Here is a 17,676-nt window from a genome sequence, read left to right on the forward strand (position 1 = left end):
CCAATTTCATGGGAGTAGAACTTTTCTAATTACAGTTATTACTTAAGGAAAAGGCAATATCAAAACTCAATTTTTTATAAAACATTTCTAAAAAAAAAAAAGCAAATGTGAGCTTAGGAATGACACTTTCTGAGGAATTTTACCTTACTAGGCCATGATTTAGAAATCTATATCCATGTTGTATACTAGCTAATATTATTTTTTCTCTTTTATTAGTTGTTCCACTCTAATTTTGGTAAAGTTTGCACATTGATTTATGTGAGGTAATATTGTTTGCCAAATAAATATTAAAGATAAAAATTGATTAAGAAAAAAAGATTTAAGACATTAAAAGTATAAGGAAAAGTTATAAAATCTAGGAAAATTCTGCTTAGCTTAAGGGCTAGAAAAAAGTACTTCAAGTATGCCATGAATTATTATTATTATTATGAATTTATTTTGTTCCTGCTTTTAATATATCATAACTTCATGGTTCATGTTTTGTTTCCTTTTCCTAATAATCAGATAATCACATAATAAGTAGCATAGTTCCCAACAGTTCCCAATTCATTCACTTTAAAAAATAACTCATTACTTTTTTATTTTTAAATATATTTTAGCAGTTATTGACCTAGGATTGATATAAAGAAAGTGCACCATGTAAGGCACAAAATCTGATTTGTTTTGACATTATATTTACATCCATAAAATCATCACAACATTTAAGAATTCAAGGTATTAAACATATCCATCACCTCCCAAAATTTCATCCCTTCTCCCCACTCTTTTTGTTTTTAATTTAGTAAGAACACAACATCAACATTTACTCTATTCCCAAAATTTTAAGTGCAAAATACATTATTGTTAGTATAGACACAATGATATGTATTAGATCTCTAGAACATATACATCCTCCATAATTGAAACTTTATACTCACTGAATAGCACTTGCTGATTTCCCCAATACAGCAGACCTAAAAAATTCATTACTTTCTGCTTCTGAGTTTGACTATGTTCAGTATGTTGAGCCAAGGCATTATTTATCATTGACTGACTGACTTTTATCATAGTATGTCTTCCATGTTCATGTATGTTGCATATGGCAAAATCTCATTATTAATTAGGGCTGAATAATATACTAATGTATATATATCATGTTTTCTTTGTCCACTAATCTGTAGATGGATATTTAAAGGATTGCTTTCATATCCTCCATATTTTGAATAACGATGTAGTACATATATAAGTATTTGAAAATCTCTGGAAGATCCTGATTTCAATTCTTTTGAATACATATAAAATGAATTTTTGGATTTCCATATCATGTGGTAGTTCTATTTGTGACTGTTTTGAGGAACAGCTGTACTGTTCTCTGTATTGGAGGTGCCATTTTACATCCTCATCAACAGTGTACATGAGTCTCAATTTTTTCTCTTCTGGCCAACACTTGTTACTTTTATTTTGGAGGATTGTTGTTTTTACTTTTATTTATATAATAGCCATCATAACAGGTGTGATGCTTCACTGTGGTTTTAACTAGCATTTCTCTGATAATTAGTGATGTTGATAACCTTATACATTTGTAACTCATCTTTGGGAAAATGACTATTCAGGTCTTTTCCCCATTTTTTTCAATTGCATTAGTTTTTTTTTTCTGTGAATTCTATGGAGTTCCTTTAATTTTGAATATTAATCCCTTACAATGTTTATATTTTATAATTTGTTTTTTCCATTCCATGGAATGACCTTTCATTCTGTTTCTTTTTTTTCTGTGTAGAAGCTTCTGAATTTGATGTGCTGACACTTGTCTATTTTTGGGTTTTTCACCTGAGCTTTTGGTGTCATTGCCAAGATCAATGTCATGAAGCTTTCCACATATATTTCTTCCTAGGAGTTTTACTGTCTCAGATGTGTGTTTGTATGTGTGTGTGTGTGTGTGTTGTCTCAGATCTTATGTTTAGTCTTTAGTCTTTTACCAGTTCACATTTGTGTATAATATAAGATAAGGCTCTAGTTTCATTCTTTTGCATGTGAATATATCATTTTTGAAATTCTATTTACTGTATGAAATGTCCTTTCCTATTGTGAATTCTTAGCACCATGTAAAAGATCAGTTTTCTGTACATGCAATTAGATTTTACTGAGCTCTGTATTCTGTTCAATTAGTTTACATGCCTGTCTTTATATGAATGCCATACTGTTTAATTGTAGCTTTGTCATATATTTAGAAATCAGCAAGTGTTTGCATCCAGCTCTATTCTTGTTTCTCAGGACAGATTTGCTATTCTAATTCTTAGGATATTCCATTAGAATTTCAGACATTTTTTTTTTCTTTCAGTAAAAAACTGCTGTTAAAATCTTGATAAGATTTCATTGAATGTGTAGAGAACTTTGTGTAAGAAACAATTTAAAAAACTTAAAACTTCCAATCCTAAAACAAGAAATACTTTTATGTCATTCCTCAGTGTTTTACAGTTTTCAGCATGGAAGTCTTTTCACTAATTATTTAAGTTTATTTTAAGTGTTTTATGCCCTGTTTTTGTAAATTAAATTGTTTCCTTACTAATTTTTCAAATATATGTTGTTGGTGTGGACATGCAGCTAATTTTTGTATGTAGGTTTGGTATCTTGCAACTTTACTTCGTTTATTAGTTCTTACTGTGTGTGTGTGTTTGTGTGTGTGTGTATTCTTCAATGTTTTCCTCATAGAAAGATAGTATGACTTTTTTTCCAATTGAATGCTTTTCATTTCTTATTTTTATCAAATTAAATAGCTATCACTTTCAGTTTCTCATTGAATAAAAAAAGTGATGAATATGGCAATATATGTCTTGAATTTGATCTTTAATGATCAATTTTTCCATCACTGAATAAGATGTTAGTGATGGGCTTGTTGTATGCTGTATTATTACTTTGGGATTATTCCCTTCTAAACCTAGTGCATTGAGAATTTTTAATCATAAAATAGTAATTTAACCCCAAAATACTCAACATGGGAAAATCAATTTATTAGATAAATGACATTAATGAAATGAAGGATAAAAATCACATGATCATCTCAATAGATACAGAAAAATTATCAAAATTCAATACCTTTTTATTATAAAAAATACAATTCCTTATTTTTCGTTCCTTATAGAAAGCCAAAAGATCCATCACCATCGATTTCAATTAAAGGGTCAATTGGATAGTATTGATTAACATTCCTTTGAATAGGTGCAAGTCTCTGAATTATCTCTTTGATGTAAGAGGATCAGTTATATGTTTCATAGCAACAGTGTGCTGCTTAAGTGTATTAGTGCTGGAATTAGGTTGCCCGGCTTTGTATGCTGGCTTTGTCATTTAAACCCTGACACTTTGAACAAACCATTACCTTCTCTAGAATTCAGATTTGTTCATTTTTTTGTAAAGGAGAAAAATAATTGTATTCAATGCAAAGATTATTTTGTTCTGATTTTATGTAGGTTAAAATCTAAACTACTGCAAGTAAACAAGTAAGTTCTCAGTAATATTAACAATTATAATTGTAATAGGTCCATTACAGTGTAGCACTGGTCCCAGCAAACTGTGGGATCAAGCCACCATAGACTGAAACCTCTAAAACCAAGCCACTTTATTCTGACCAACACTGAATTTATGCTGATCAACACAAGCTGCAGAATTGGGGCAAACCTATAGTTGGATCAGCTCTAGTGATGAAACAATGAACATATCAATAACAAGAGTGCAGTAAACCTGGACTTAGGACACTATCTAGTGTTGAAATGGCAGAAATGACTAACTACTCAGAAAATAAGCAGCCCACTTAAAATTCCTAGAACAAAAGGCCTAAACAAAGACAGATTATGAAGATTAGAATTAACACTCAGTGCTTAAATAATGTTGAACATTATTAAGCATCAAGAACTTTCCAGAAAATACTAATTGTCAAAATGTCAAAATAATGTGCAGGAAGCCAACCAGATAGTAACCAATATAGATGTACTCACTACTATATATATGTGTGTATATATATATATATATATATATATGTATTGTATCCACCTAAACTATATATACATATAGTTTAGGTGGACATAAAGATATTGTGTATATATATATATAGTTTAGGTGGACACAATACCTTTATTTTACATATTTTTATGTGGTGATGAGAATAGAATTCAGTGCCTCACATGTGCCAGATGAGGGCCCTACCACTGAGCCACAGCCACAGCCACAGCCTCTATGGATGAATTTAATAGGATCAGTTGATAGCTTATTAGAAGACATAAGAACAGAAAACTTTACTAACTGAAAAGGGAATGCAAATATCCATATATAGGAAACTCAATGATCACCAGACAGACTTAGCTTGACCAAGTATTTTCCAAGACATACTTAAATGAAGTTATCAAATGCCAAAGATTAAAAGAAGATTCTTAAGGAGGCAGGAGGAAATAAACAACACATAAGGATGTCTCAATTCACCTGAAAACAGATTTTTTTAACAGAAATATTACAGGTTGGAGAGAGTGGCATGAGATTTTTAAAACAGTGAAGGAAAAATAAATTATCAACAAAAATAGTGTACCAATCAAAGCTATTCTTTGAAATGAAAATGAGGAAAAGGTGTGCTTAGTTAAATATTGGGAGAATTAGCCACCACCAGAAATGAATGCCAAGAAATACTAGAGGGAGTTCTTTAAAAAGAAAGAAAGTGATGTTGAAGAATAGGAAGGAAAGATGTGAAGATTTAAAACTCAATAATAAGAGTTCCCATACAGACAAATTCACAATGCCTTAATGTTATACAGTAGAGTCTATGAAGATGATGAACAAAACAAGCCTAATAAGTACATTATATGTTTCCATGAAATATGTGGGGTGGGATATTAAAAATTCAAAATATGGGGAGGAATGGAGTGCAAATGTAGTGGTTTTGTTGGTATAGTTTCTTTTTCAGTAGTCTTGTTTTCTTAGCTTTATAATCATGCTGTGTTGGTATCTTTTATTTTAATAACTTGTTATAGTCAAGGTTGTCTTTGTAACATTCACAGTAAACACAAAAAAATTTGTAAGCCAAAAATAATAAGCAAGAAATAAAAACACTCTCACAAATGAAGTAAATGACTTAATCACAAAAGAAGTCAGTAAGAAAGAGGAAAGGATAGACAGGAAGTATACTAAAACCAGAAAAGAAGTTACAAAGGCTGTAGTAAGACTTTGCTATTGATAATTTATTTAAGTGTAAGCATGTTAATACTAATTAAAAGATGCAAAGTAGTTAAATGAACAACAACAACAACAAAAAGAAGGAACTATAAATTGTTGACAAGAAGCTAAATTCTCCTCTAAGATTCACACAGACTATAAGTGAGGGTATATGTAATAAGATGTTCCATGAAAATAGAATCTAAAATAAAACAGGAGTATCCACAGTTACATCACAAAACCATACCTTAAATAAAAACTATCGGGCCAGAGGTGTAGTTCAGAGCTAAATTGCTTGCTACAATGTGTGAGGCCTTGAGGTTCATCCCCAGCACCACCAACACCATAAAAGGAAATCAAAAACAAATTTTAAAAAATGATACAAGGGAAGTAATTAAATAGTGATAAAGGGTCAATTCTATAAAAGGAAATAATAGTTACTTGTGCTTCCAATATTTGAGCACACAAATATATAGTGTAAATATTAATAGATGTAAAGGGAAAAATCGACTCCAAACCAATTATAGTATGGGACTTGTACATCTCACTTTCAGTAATGCACAGAATTGTTCAGGCAGAAAATCAACAAAGAAACAGCAGAGTTAATTGTACCTAACAGACATCTACAGACCTTTCTTCCAACAAATGAAGAATACATGTCCTTCTAAATCCATGGAATAATTTCAAAATAGATGATATGATAGGTTACAAAACAAATCTCAAAAAATATTTTTAAAATTGAGATCATGTTCATTTATTTTTACAAACATAGCATGATATAATAAAAATAGAAATCAATAAAAAAGAAAACTTTGGACATTATATAAATCCAGGGAAAATAAACAAACTCTGTTTTGAATAATCAATAGTTAATGAAGTTTAAAAAATTCTTGAAACAATTGAAATTGGAAACACAGCATACCAAAACCAATGGTATACAACAGAAGCAGTACTAGGAAGAATGTTCACAGCAGTCACACTTGCATCAAAAAAGTAAAGACCTTAAATAAAGAATGTATCTTTGCATCTCAAGGCAGTTGAAAAAAGAAAAACAAAATTCAAAATTAGTAAAAAGAGAAATAATGGTCTAAGACAAAATGAGTAGAATACAAAATTTAAAAAACAACACAAAAGAAAAGTTAAATGATGAGCTGTTCCTTCAAAAAGATAAACAAAAGTGACAATTCCCTAGCAAGACTATTGAAAAGACAGAGAATATTCAAACAAATTAAATCAGAGTTGAAAATGAAATTATTAAAATTGGCACTGAAGAAATAAGAAAATTGTTAGATATTAATATGAATAACCAAACCAAAAATATGATAAGCTAAAAGAAAGAAAACAAATATCTGGAAACATATACCTTGCCCGGATTTAATCATGAAGAAATAGAAAAACTGAACAGGCCAACAGTGAATAATGAGGTTGAATCAGTAAATAATATCTCTCTTCAAATAAAAAAACAGGACTAGATGGCTTTACTATGAAGTTTTACCAAATATGCAACAAATATTAATTTCATTTTTAAGTGGCTCCATAAATTAAAGAGGAAGAACTTCTTCCAAATTTCTTCTATCAATTTAGCATGAATTTCCCTGATACCAGAACTAGACAAGGATATAAAAATAAAGAAAGTTACAGGCCAATATCCTTCATGAATATAGATGCAAAATTTTCATCAAAAATCAGCAAACTGTATCAGGTGACACATTAAAAAGATTATTCACCATGATCAGGTGGGAATCCTGCCAGGGATGCAAGGATGGTTCAAAATGTGCAAATCAGTAAACAAGATATACAGCATCAACAAAATAAAGGATAAAAACCTATGATCACATGAATAGATGTAGAACATACATTTGATACAAACTCACCATCACTTCATGATAAAAATGGCACACATGAAGTATCTGAACATAATAAAGGCTATATATGATAAGTCAACAGTCGCAATCACAGTGAATAGAGAAAAGCTTGAAGCTTTCTCTCTAACATCTGGAATAATAATGCTATTTCCACCACTTATATTCTAGCAAGAACAATCAGGCAAATGAAATAAATAAATGACATCTCATTTAGTAAATAGGAAATCATATTGTCATTGTTTGTAAGATAATATGGTGTTAGGTAGGGAAAATTCTCAAAACTCAACTGAAGAAATATTGGAACTAAAATTAATTCAACAAAGTTGCATGATACAAAATCAACACACAAAAAATGATTCTTGTTTCTGTGCACTAAGAGCCTAATATCTGAATTAGAAATCAAAAGAGATTATTCAGCTATAAAAATAATGATATTGTATCACAAAATGGATATAACTAGAGAACAATATGCAAAATACAATAAGTCACATGCAGACAGACAAATATTACCAATTCTTAAGTAAATGTAGAAATATTAAGTAGAAATATTAAGTTGATACCCTTTTAAACTATAATAGTGATTACTAAAATTGGAATGGGGTGGATAATGAGGGTAAGAAAAGTGGTACCCAAATATAGTGAGATAATATTCTAAAGAACAGGGGCAACTGTAATTTATAATAACTTATTTTATATTTAATGAATAACTAGAAGAAAGAAGCTGGAAGCCTCTAAACACAAATAGAGATGTATTGCTTGCATATAGAACAAATAATGTTCAACTTATCCATGTTCTCCAGTTTTCAACTGTAAATTCTGATTAACATAATTACTGATTTAATAATAACTCTGTATACATAATAATTTTTGTCAATTAATTACATGTAGAAGATAATTTTCCAAACATTTTATCACAGAGGCATCAATAAAATATTTTATAAACAGCCATAATTATATCCTTAGAAAGTATAATGGGGATAAAGGGGATTTGAATCTGATTTGTGCTTTTTTATTTTTATTTTTTCCCATTAAGATGAGCACCTGTCCTCTAACTGATTCTCCTTTGCTATCTTACTGTCTCAAAGGAAAGTGTCTCTGCTGCTGCCTATTTTAGTTGCCTATTTTAGTTGCTTTGCCAAAGCTAATTACACAGAGGGCAGAGTAAGTGATGTTTGAACCTGGGCACTAAGGATACTTGGCTATTAATTCAATTAATCCCTGTGTGCCTCCAGGAGAGAGAGTAGAAAACATAAATATCACTACTTTGTGAGTAGAAATATTTACTGTCTGCTCAGAAACATCAGAGCATCATTCTTCTCAACCCAAAGAAAATTATTTTTTTCTTCTCCCTCTCAGATTTTCTACCAGCATGATGGAGAGCAAAGAAAATATTTCCAAATTCAAAGTAAGAAAGAGTTTCTAAAGATCTGAACATACTATGTATAAAAGGGAAACTAGGAAAACTAAATACTTTCTAAAACATATCTAGAAATCAAATTTAGATGATGTTGCTACTCCAGGATAAGTCACATCTTCTTTAACACAACGCAATTAAACCCACTAAGGAGCTGCCAGTCAAAATGATGAAAAATTATCAAGAGTAATTAATGTAAGGTAGATGTGAGAATTTTTTTGAGGGATAAGAGAGAAATATTGGTTGGTGTATTTTCCTGAAATTTCTTTAAGCTTTGCTTCAACTTTTTAATATGGACAATTGTAAAAAAACATGTTTTAAAATTATTCAACTGATCCTTGAGAAGACTAATGACTTTGTCAGGGCATATTTAAACATCCTTTTATACCCACTGATCCAGTAATTTGTAGTTATCCATGTAAAAGACACATGAAATATGCTTTCCATGTTCTTGGAAATGTACCACAAAGAATATTACATTGCTGAAAATTTCAAAATTTTCTAAGTTGTAAATATTCCTTTACTATGAAATATCTTCTATTAGTTTAACGAAATTATTCCCTTAATAGCTAAGTGAGACAAATTACTCTTTATTGAGAGAAGTTTTAGTTGTACATCATTCACTGCACAAAATCATCAAGGCTAAGATTTTCACCAAGACAGTTTTGCTGGTTTGTGTTCAGAGGTGGAGTATGAAGAATGAGATGACAGAAAGCTTGTCAACTTTTATCTACTTTATAGCTTATTCTCCTCATTGCAGTTTTTGTGGCTCTGAAGTAGTTGAGAGACAATTGGTTGCTAGATAAACTAAAATCAAAGAGCAAGTTACTGTAAAGTATTAGCTTATGATTTACTTGTATTAAAGAGAAACCATTAATACATTGATTTTTATCTAACAAAGGCAAAATAGGATTTGTGTTTAAAAAGACTGAGCTGAATATGGAAAACCCCAATGAATTTGAAAACACAGAGCTGTTTTCCTTTCCTTGAATAAGCTCTTGGTTAATCTGAGAAGTTTTCAGAAACCAATCTTGAGGTGGGGGTGGGATATCATCAAGGGGAATAGATTTGGTTTTATGGATTTCTTTGAAAACCTTGATTCTCCGAAGTAAATGCATGTGACACACTATCATTGTACAATATTGATCAGTATGCTTTGTTAGCATCTTCATCCAAGTCATACCAGGTCTGTGCCATTTCCCTTAGAGTTCTGCCTATCTATTTTCCTGTGATGATATCCTGAAAGCAAGATGAACCTTACCATATATTTCACATTGTATTTTCTAAGGCATGTGGCATTGGAAGGAAGAATTCATTTTTTCCAGACCCACAGAACTCATGGTATGTGAAGGAATTTTTTAAAATTTTTTAATATTTGTAGATGGACAGCATGGTCTTATTTAATTTATTTTTTATGTGGTGCTTAAGATCAAATCCAGTGCCCCGCACATGCTAGGCAAGTGCTCTGCCACTGAGTTATAGCCCCAGCCCTGTTTGCAGGAATTTTTAAAAAGCAAATTGAGTTAAAAAATAAAATAAAATAAAGTCATTCTTAACTCAAACTGTTATCTCCTGCAGAAATATCCTTTCATTTAATGATAGGGAAATAGTAAAAGCTCAAGAGACTGTGTTTTCAGATAGTGCATATGTTCATTGCTGGCATTATAAATAATTAATGCTGGCTGACTAGGGGCAATCGTTACTCCATGAACAGAAGCACAGTCTGTTCCTCTATTTGAAGACTACATGTAATGATCAGATGCTATATTAACAAAATAAGACCTGTTGTGCAGGTAAAGGAATTCTATTAATATTTAACTCATCCTTCATTTATATGTACAATATAATGCAAATATATAAATTAAATGATGGTTTATGGCATAAGGAACAGCACTAATGGAGTGGGTAGATGACAATGTCAGTGTTGAACACTAAACTTTAATTGCCTATGTGATTCTCAAACATATGCATATGAAACTCTTAATCTTTTTTCTACCTTCTAATTTCTCCACTACCATTTGGTCTAATTCCCAATATATATATTTGAGAAAAATATCTTTAACAATTCTAATTAAGAAGACGAATATTACACATTACAAAAAATGACAGAGTTTTAGTACAATTTAAATAAGTTTCATGAAATGTAACCTAGCCTAGCGCCTGGGAAATGGTGGATGATAAATGGAATAGATTTATTTTACATAACTTGATTCAAATTTTCAAACAGCCAGGTTCAATCAATGCCTGAACCAGAATTATTAAGAGCGAGGAGGATGAAAGGATCCAGAGCACTTAATTCCTTGGGAAGACTAGGGCCAAAGAATGTCAGAGTGGAGCACTCTGGCAGAAGGATATTGGGAGTTTGGGAAGATGAGCATGGAGAATGGAGGCTATGAAGCAATCATTACCTTAACACAACTTCCCCTAGCCTGCACTGGTGGAAAGATTTCTGAGAGGACAAAACTCAAAAATATTAGGAGAATTATGTCAAGATCATTGTATTGTCTTGAGCAACTAATAAAAATAAATAAATAAATAAACCATAGTGTATATTATTTTTATATATTGTATATTACAAAATATATAACAAATAAATTACCTAATAAAATTATAGGAAAAAAGAGATGATATATTTACACCTACTCAGTAAAATATAAAGACTAAAAGAGACATGAAATGGATTTTGTGTTCCTGAGGTGAAAAACAGGTGAAATTTGAAGTTTGGGTAAAGGATCAAATGAAAGGCTATAAAAGTACAAAGGAAAAATTATGTGAAAAATAATTAAAGAGGCAAATTTTTAGTTTAAGACACTCCAAATAAACATCCTAGGTCTTTTCTAAATGGTACAGTAGATCAAATGACATTAATGGTGATTCACCAATAGCCTACTCACTAGGGACAGAGATCAGTGGGTATGGAGCCAGATGCCATTTGGCAGTATGTGACAGCCTGTTCATAATTATGGAAGTGAAAATTCATTTAGATAGTGTAATGGTCTTCAGCATATATTTTTAATAGCTTTATTGAGGTATAATTTGTAATATAAATTGCATATACTTGAAATACTATATTTTATGAGATGGGACTTAGGCATGCTATGAACACGCCATCACAATAGAGGTAAGGAACATGTCCATCAGCTCCCAAAATTTCCTTATTTCCCTTTTAGGTTTTGGTTTTATTTGTTTATAACTGTTGTTGTTTATTTCTTTGTTTTGGTAAAAACACTTAACATAACGTATACTCTCTTTATTTTTTTTCGTGCCCAAAATAGCAGTGCTAATAATGGCACCATGTTGCACAGCAGATCTCTAGACTTACTTATTATTCATCCTGAAATTTTATAGCCACTGAACAACTCTCCATTTCCCCTTCCTCTGCTCCTGGCAACCACCCTTCTGGATCTCTGCTTGAATCTGACTATGTTAAATACTCACGAAAGTGGAATCATGCAACACTTGACCTTCTGTAACTCATTTCACTTTGATAATGTCTTCCAGATTATTCACGTTGTTGCATATTGCAGGGTTTCTTTCTTTTTAAAGTTGAATAATATTCCATAGTATGTGTGTATGCATGTGTCATATTTTCTTTTAATCCATTTATGTATTAATGGTAATTCTGGCTTGTTTCCATGTCTTTGCTATTTTCAAATTTGTTGCAATGAACACCGAAATGCAGATTTTTCTCTGGGCTAGTTATTTCTATTCTTTTGGAAATATGACAAAAAGTGGGATTGCTAGATTATACAGCCATTCTATTGCTAGTTTTCTGAGGAAACTTCATAATGTTTTCTATAGTAACTATTCCAGGTTACATTCCCATCAAAAAAGTGCACAGATTCCAATTTCTCCACATCCTCATAAAAACATATAGTAGCTGTTGTTAATGGATATCATAAGAGATATAAGGTGAAATCTGATGGTAGTTTACAACTTAGTATGAGCTGTTAGAATGCTGAGTAGTCAGATTTTTTTTTAATGTACAACTCCAAACACCCAACATTTCCAGTGTAACAAAGATCGTACTTTTCTTCATCTGTACCTGGTTCCCGTTCACTGCAAAAGAAAAAATCACTGCTATTGTACCATTCCTAAAAACTGTTGGATCCTAAGAAATTTATCATTCAATCATATTTTAGGTGAATCAATGGACTAGAAGAATGGAGAAAGGAGAAGTAAACCTGGCCAGGCAAAGCAAAGTGGAATAACAGTTTTTCAGACTGTTACTGTTCCAGGCCATAGAAATGTGATGATATTATTTTTCCCTTACAAAAGGTGGGTTTATTTATTTATCTCTATGGCAAGCATTTTTCTCTAGAAACACTATCACTGAATTTGCTTATGAAAAATACCGAAAACTAGATGGCTAAATGAACATCCTAATATGACTAAAAGAAGTGAATAGAATTAATACTATGAACATGAAAATGTTTTATCACTAATTACTTTCTGGTTATATCAGCAAATATCCTTGGAGTGTCAGTGTGACAGAAATATTTTTTGTGTATAGATAGAAAAGTAAATTAAACAACAAAGAAAAAAACTATCTTGGTTACAATCTCAGGATTTCATAGCAATTCTAATCTTCCAGATATTGCAGTGAGAGCCTTTTAGCTATGAGTATTATCTGAAATATTCTCTACTTTTAGAAGTATGGGAATACAAATTACAATTACATAAAGGTACATTAATTAAGTCATTTCTTCAACATTATTAAACATGTGTAATGTGTCAGGTACTGTCTTTGTAGGTACAAAATAGAAAACAGAAAAAGAACAAATTCCCTGTTTTTAGAGTACATTTTCTATTGACCCAAACAATCTATTAATCTTGAGAATATTCAGGTACTCTTGGGCTTCTTGAATGTATCTGTTCATATTATCTATATGGTTCATTATCCACACATATGTTCTATAGTAAGAACGAACAAAATCTCTTTGAGAAGATTAAATTTTTAGACATGCAATAAGAGGTATAAGTCTCAAAAAAGAATAATATCAGAAATCAAAATATTTAGTAGGTGGTATAAGCAACAAAAAATCAGAAAGTGAAATAATTGCAGTATCAAAAAGTGATATATGGGAAGCCAATACTGTAAAAAAGGTGGGAATCCTAAGTTCCTAACAAGGAATAGTCCAGGAAAGAGTTAATCAGAAACTAGAAAGAAAACAGCAGCTGCAGAGGGACAATTAGTTATTAAGGGTAAAGGACTGGGTAGTACACAGAATGGGGAAAACCCCGGAAAAGGAGAATCTTTATAGTTTAGAACTGGGCATATTCAGGCCTTTTGTTTTAAAAAGTATTCAAAATAAAAGTTTAGTTTGAAGCACATGTAAAATAAGAACTTTGAACCAACTGACAGATTAGGCATTAAAGAAGTATAAATCTCCCCAGTACATAGACAATGCTGCTTTGTTTTGTCCCTAAATTTAGTATAAAAGCCAAATATGAAGAAATTTAAGAGCACATAAAATATTGTTTCTGCTTTAGAGAAATTTATAGGAATCTACAGGAGAAATGTAATTACCGTGTACAGCATAATATAATGTGATATACTCCATGAATGGATAAACAACAGGTACTTGGAAACACCACAAAAGTATCATATGCTTTGGGTTCATGAATGAAGATTTCCTGAAAGAACTGATACCTATAGGGAACTCTGAAGGACTAATAAGCATTAATCAAAGTTAGCCTGTGCAGAGGAGAAACCATATAGAAAATATGAAGAATTTCAAGTTGTCAGTGTTATTGGAACTCAAACCATAAGGAAGACAGGTAAGAAAAGGACAAGTATTGAAATGAGAAAATCAAAGAAAGTACTTTCCATTAGCCTTGCAAGTTAAACAAAAAGATAATTCTTTCTATATCAAAAAATAATTAATACTGGAAGAAGATAATGTAAATCATTTAGAGCATATGGTAATTGAGATGTGGACACACAACTTGTTATGTTTAGAGCATCCTCAGATTTGGTATCTATGGAGTATCCTACAGATGCCCAGGGATGACCTATGTGCTTAATGATGATTTTTATAGAAAATAAAAGTGAATCAGTTAATCATTCATGAAGAGTATAAAGAAAAAAAGAATAACAAATAGAACACAATAAGTGAGAGGTCTGAAAATAGAATATTAGGGAACACCAATATTTTATATATGAATAGAGAAGACAGGCCTAAAAAGAGAGACACTAAAAATAATAATATAAACCTAGAAAGAAAATCAAAAAGATGCCAAGGGATTAATCTAAAGAATGACCAAACTTTGCTTTTTATTTCTGTGTCAATTTCAGGCAAGATGAAAACTAAACTATGCCATTGGCTTCAACAGAAATGAAGTCTTTTGAGGTGCTCGGAAAGCTATAGGGAATTGCAAGTGAAAGTCCCGCACGGCCAGTTAAAACCTCAATGGATTGAAGATGAACTGAGGAAAATGAATGTTTTCAAATGAATTTACAACATCAGGAAAAGGATACAGCCTAGAAGGCTCTACTTAGCAATATTAAAAATAAATTAACTTCTTGGACTTTGAGAGAAAAGGGTTCACAGTCAAGTAATTCAGCATAAATGTATACATAAGAAAGCACTCTTTTTGTATATATCTTGCACATAACAAGTGTGCACAATATAGTTAAAATAGTTATACATCAAAATGTCCATAAGTGCTAGAGTTCCCACTATAAGAAATCCTGTTTTGGTCACTGTCATTTATTTGTTTTCCAGGAGAAAATATATCCTATCCTTACAACAATCACCAGGTAGTAACAAGTGAAGAGAATCCATGCTCTTAGTTACCTGGATATGCCCTGTATCCAAGGTTTGCCTTGGACAAAGAAATGTTAGCCATCCATAAAATGACAAATTTCACTAACCCATCTGGAAATCCAGTCCATGTAATGATTCATATGTGACAAATTAATATGACAAATCAACTACATTTGCAAATTAGAGGGTTAATAAATGAATAAAAATGGGATTGTTTTACAATAACATGAAACCTTAAGGAAATCTTTATTGTTCCTACCCATAAAATTCATGAAGGCTCCTAGAATAGTAAAAATATTGATTATGATGTAAAAGGAAAAGATAAATGTAAGCTGATTTGCTGGGCTTCTATATGCACACCTTTGTCTTGTAGAATTTGAATATGTTTCTTTTCATACAATCTTGGATTAGGTAAATATCAATGTTCAATGATGAGGAACTACACAGTAATAACCACTTTCATCCTGCTGGGACTGACAGATGACCCCAAACTGCAAGTTCTGCTTTCTATCTTCCTGTTGCTCACCTACATGTTGAGTGTAACAGGGAACCTGACTATTATCACCCTCACACTGGTGGATCCCCATCTGAAGACACCTATGTACTTCTTCCTCAGAAACTTTTCCTTCCTAGAAGTTTCATTTACTACTGTCTGTATCCCTCGATTCCTGTACAGTTTATCAACTGGAGACAATACTGTTACCTACAATGCTTGTGCAAGTCAAGTATTTTTTGTTTTTCTCTTTGGAGCAACAGAATTTTTTCTCCTGGCAGCCATGTCCTATGATCGCTATGTGGCCATCTGTAAACCCCTTCATTATATGACCATCATGAACAACAGAGTGTGCACCTTATTAGTCCTCTCTTGCTGGGTAGCTGGCTTGATGATTATTGTCCCACCCCTTAGCTTAGGCCTCCAGCTTGAATTCTGTGATTCTAATGCCATTGATCATTTCATCTGTGATGCAAGTCCCCTCCTAAAGATCGCATGCTCAGACACATGGATATTAGAACAGATGGTTATCATTGTGGCTGTATTTGGGCTCATTATTACCCTAGTCTGTGTGGTTCTGTCCTACACATACATCATCAGGACCATTCTGAGATTCCCCTCTGATCAGCAAAGGAAAAAGGCCTTTTCCACCTGCTCCTCCCACATGATTGTGGTTTCCATCACCTATGGCAGCTGCATCTTCATCTACATCAAGCCTTCAGCAAAGGAAGAGGTGGCCATAAATAAAGGCGTCTTAGTTCTCACCACTTCTGTAGCACCCTTGCTAAACCATTTCATTTACACCTTGAGGAACAAGCAAGTGAAACTTGCTTTCAGTGACTCCATAAAGAAGATTGTATTTCTCTCAAAGAAGCAGAAGTTTTGATGAATCAAAAGAAAATAAAACATTCTGTAACTGTTTTACTACTGCTTCTAACTTACTTCATGGTTTCCTTTCTACATTCCAGTCATATTAGCCTTCTCAAAGACATTTAATATTTAATCTTGATCTCATCTTTATTAAACTCTTTATTACTTTAAAACAAATTCATTCATTGTGTTTTCCTTCATAGTGAAACTGAAAAATATTTATGATCAGGATAGCAAATCAGTAATAGATTTAATATTATTGCTAGCTTTTGCTTCTAAATAAATTTATTATATTTATTATTACCTGAATTATTTTACTTCCTTTTGCTGGCTTTCACAAGAAAAATTAATATAACTATGATTTTAAAAATAATTTCATGCTGGGTGTAGTGGTGGACACCTATAATTCCTGTGGCTCAGGAGGCTGGGGCAATATTATAACAAGTTCAAACCAGGCTCATCAACTTATCGAGCATCTGTCTCAAAATATAAAATAAAAAAAGGCTGGGGATATAGCTCAGTAGTTAAGCACACATGGGTTCAATCTCTGATGCAAACAAACAAACAAAGAGACCAATTTCTTGGGAGCAGAACTTTTCTAATTACAGTTATTACTTAAGGAAAAGGCAATATCAAAACTCAAAGTTTTATAAAACATTTCTAAAAAGAAAAGCAAATTTGGGCTTAGAAATGACACTTTCTGAGGAATTTTACCTTACTTAGGCGATGATTCAGAAATCTATATCTATGTTGCATATTAGCTAATATTATTTTTTTTCTTTTATTAGTTGTTCCACTCTAATTTTGGTAAAGTTTGCTCATTGATTTATGTGAGGTAATATAGTTGCCAAATAAACATTACAGATAAAAATTGATTAAGAAAAAATATTTAAGTCATTAAAAGTATAAGGAAATGTTATAAAATCTAGGAAAATTCTGCTTAGTTTAGGAGCTAGAAAAAAGTAATTCATGTATGCCATGATTTATTTTTATTATCAATTTACTTTGTTCCTGGTTTTAATATATCATAACTTCATTTTTCATATTTTGTTTCCTTTTCCTAATAATCAGGTAATCATCTGTCACATAATT

General features: G+C 31.6%; 1 protein-coding gene across 1 annotated transcript; it reads left to right on the plus strand.

Annotated features, from left to right (window-relative positions):
* Nucleotides 1-15,652: 15,652 nt before the first annotated feature.
* Nucleotides 15,653-16,600, plus strand: LOC107148786 (olfactory receptor 6C2-like). The gene has a single exon (XM_015493503.1). It carries the CDS (start codon nucleotides 15,653-15,655, stop codon nucleotides 16,598-16,600), a length of 948 nt encoding a protein of 315 aa, XP_015348989.1.
* The last annotated feature ends 1,076 nt before the right edge of the window (nucleotides 16,601-17,676 follow it).

Source organism: Marmota marmota, unplaced genomic scaffold (assembly GCF_001458135.2).
Source record: "Marmota marmota marmota unplaced genomic scaffold, marMar, whole genome shotgun sequence".
Lineage (NCBI taxonomy): Eukaryota > Metazoa > Chordata > Mammalia > Rodentia > Sciuridae > Marmota > Marmota marmota.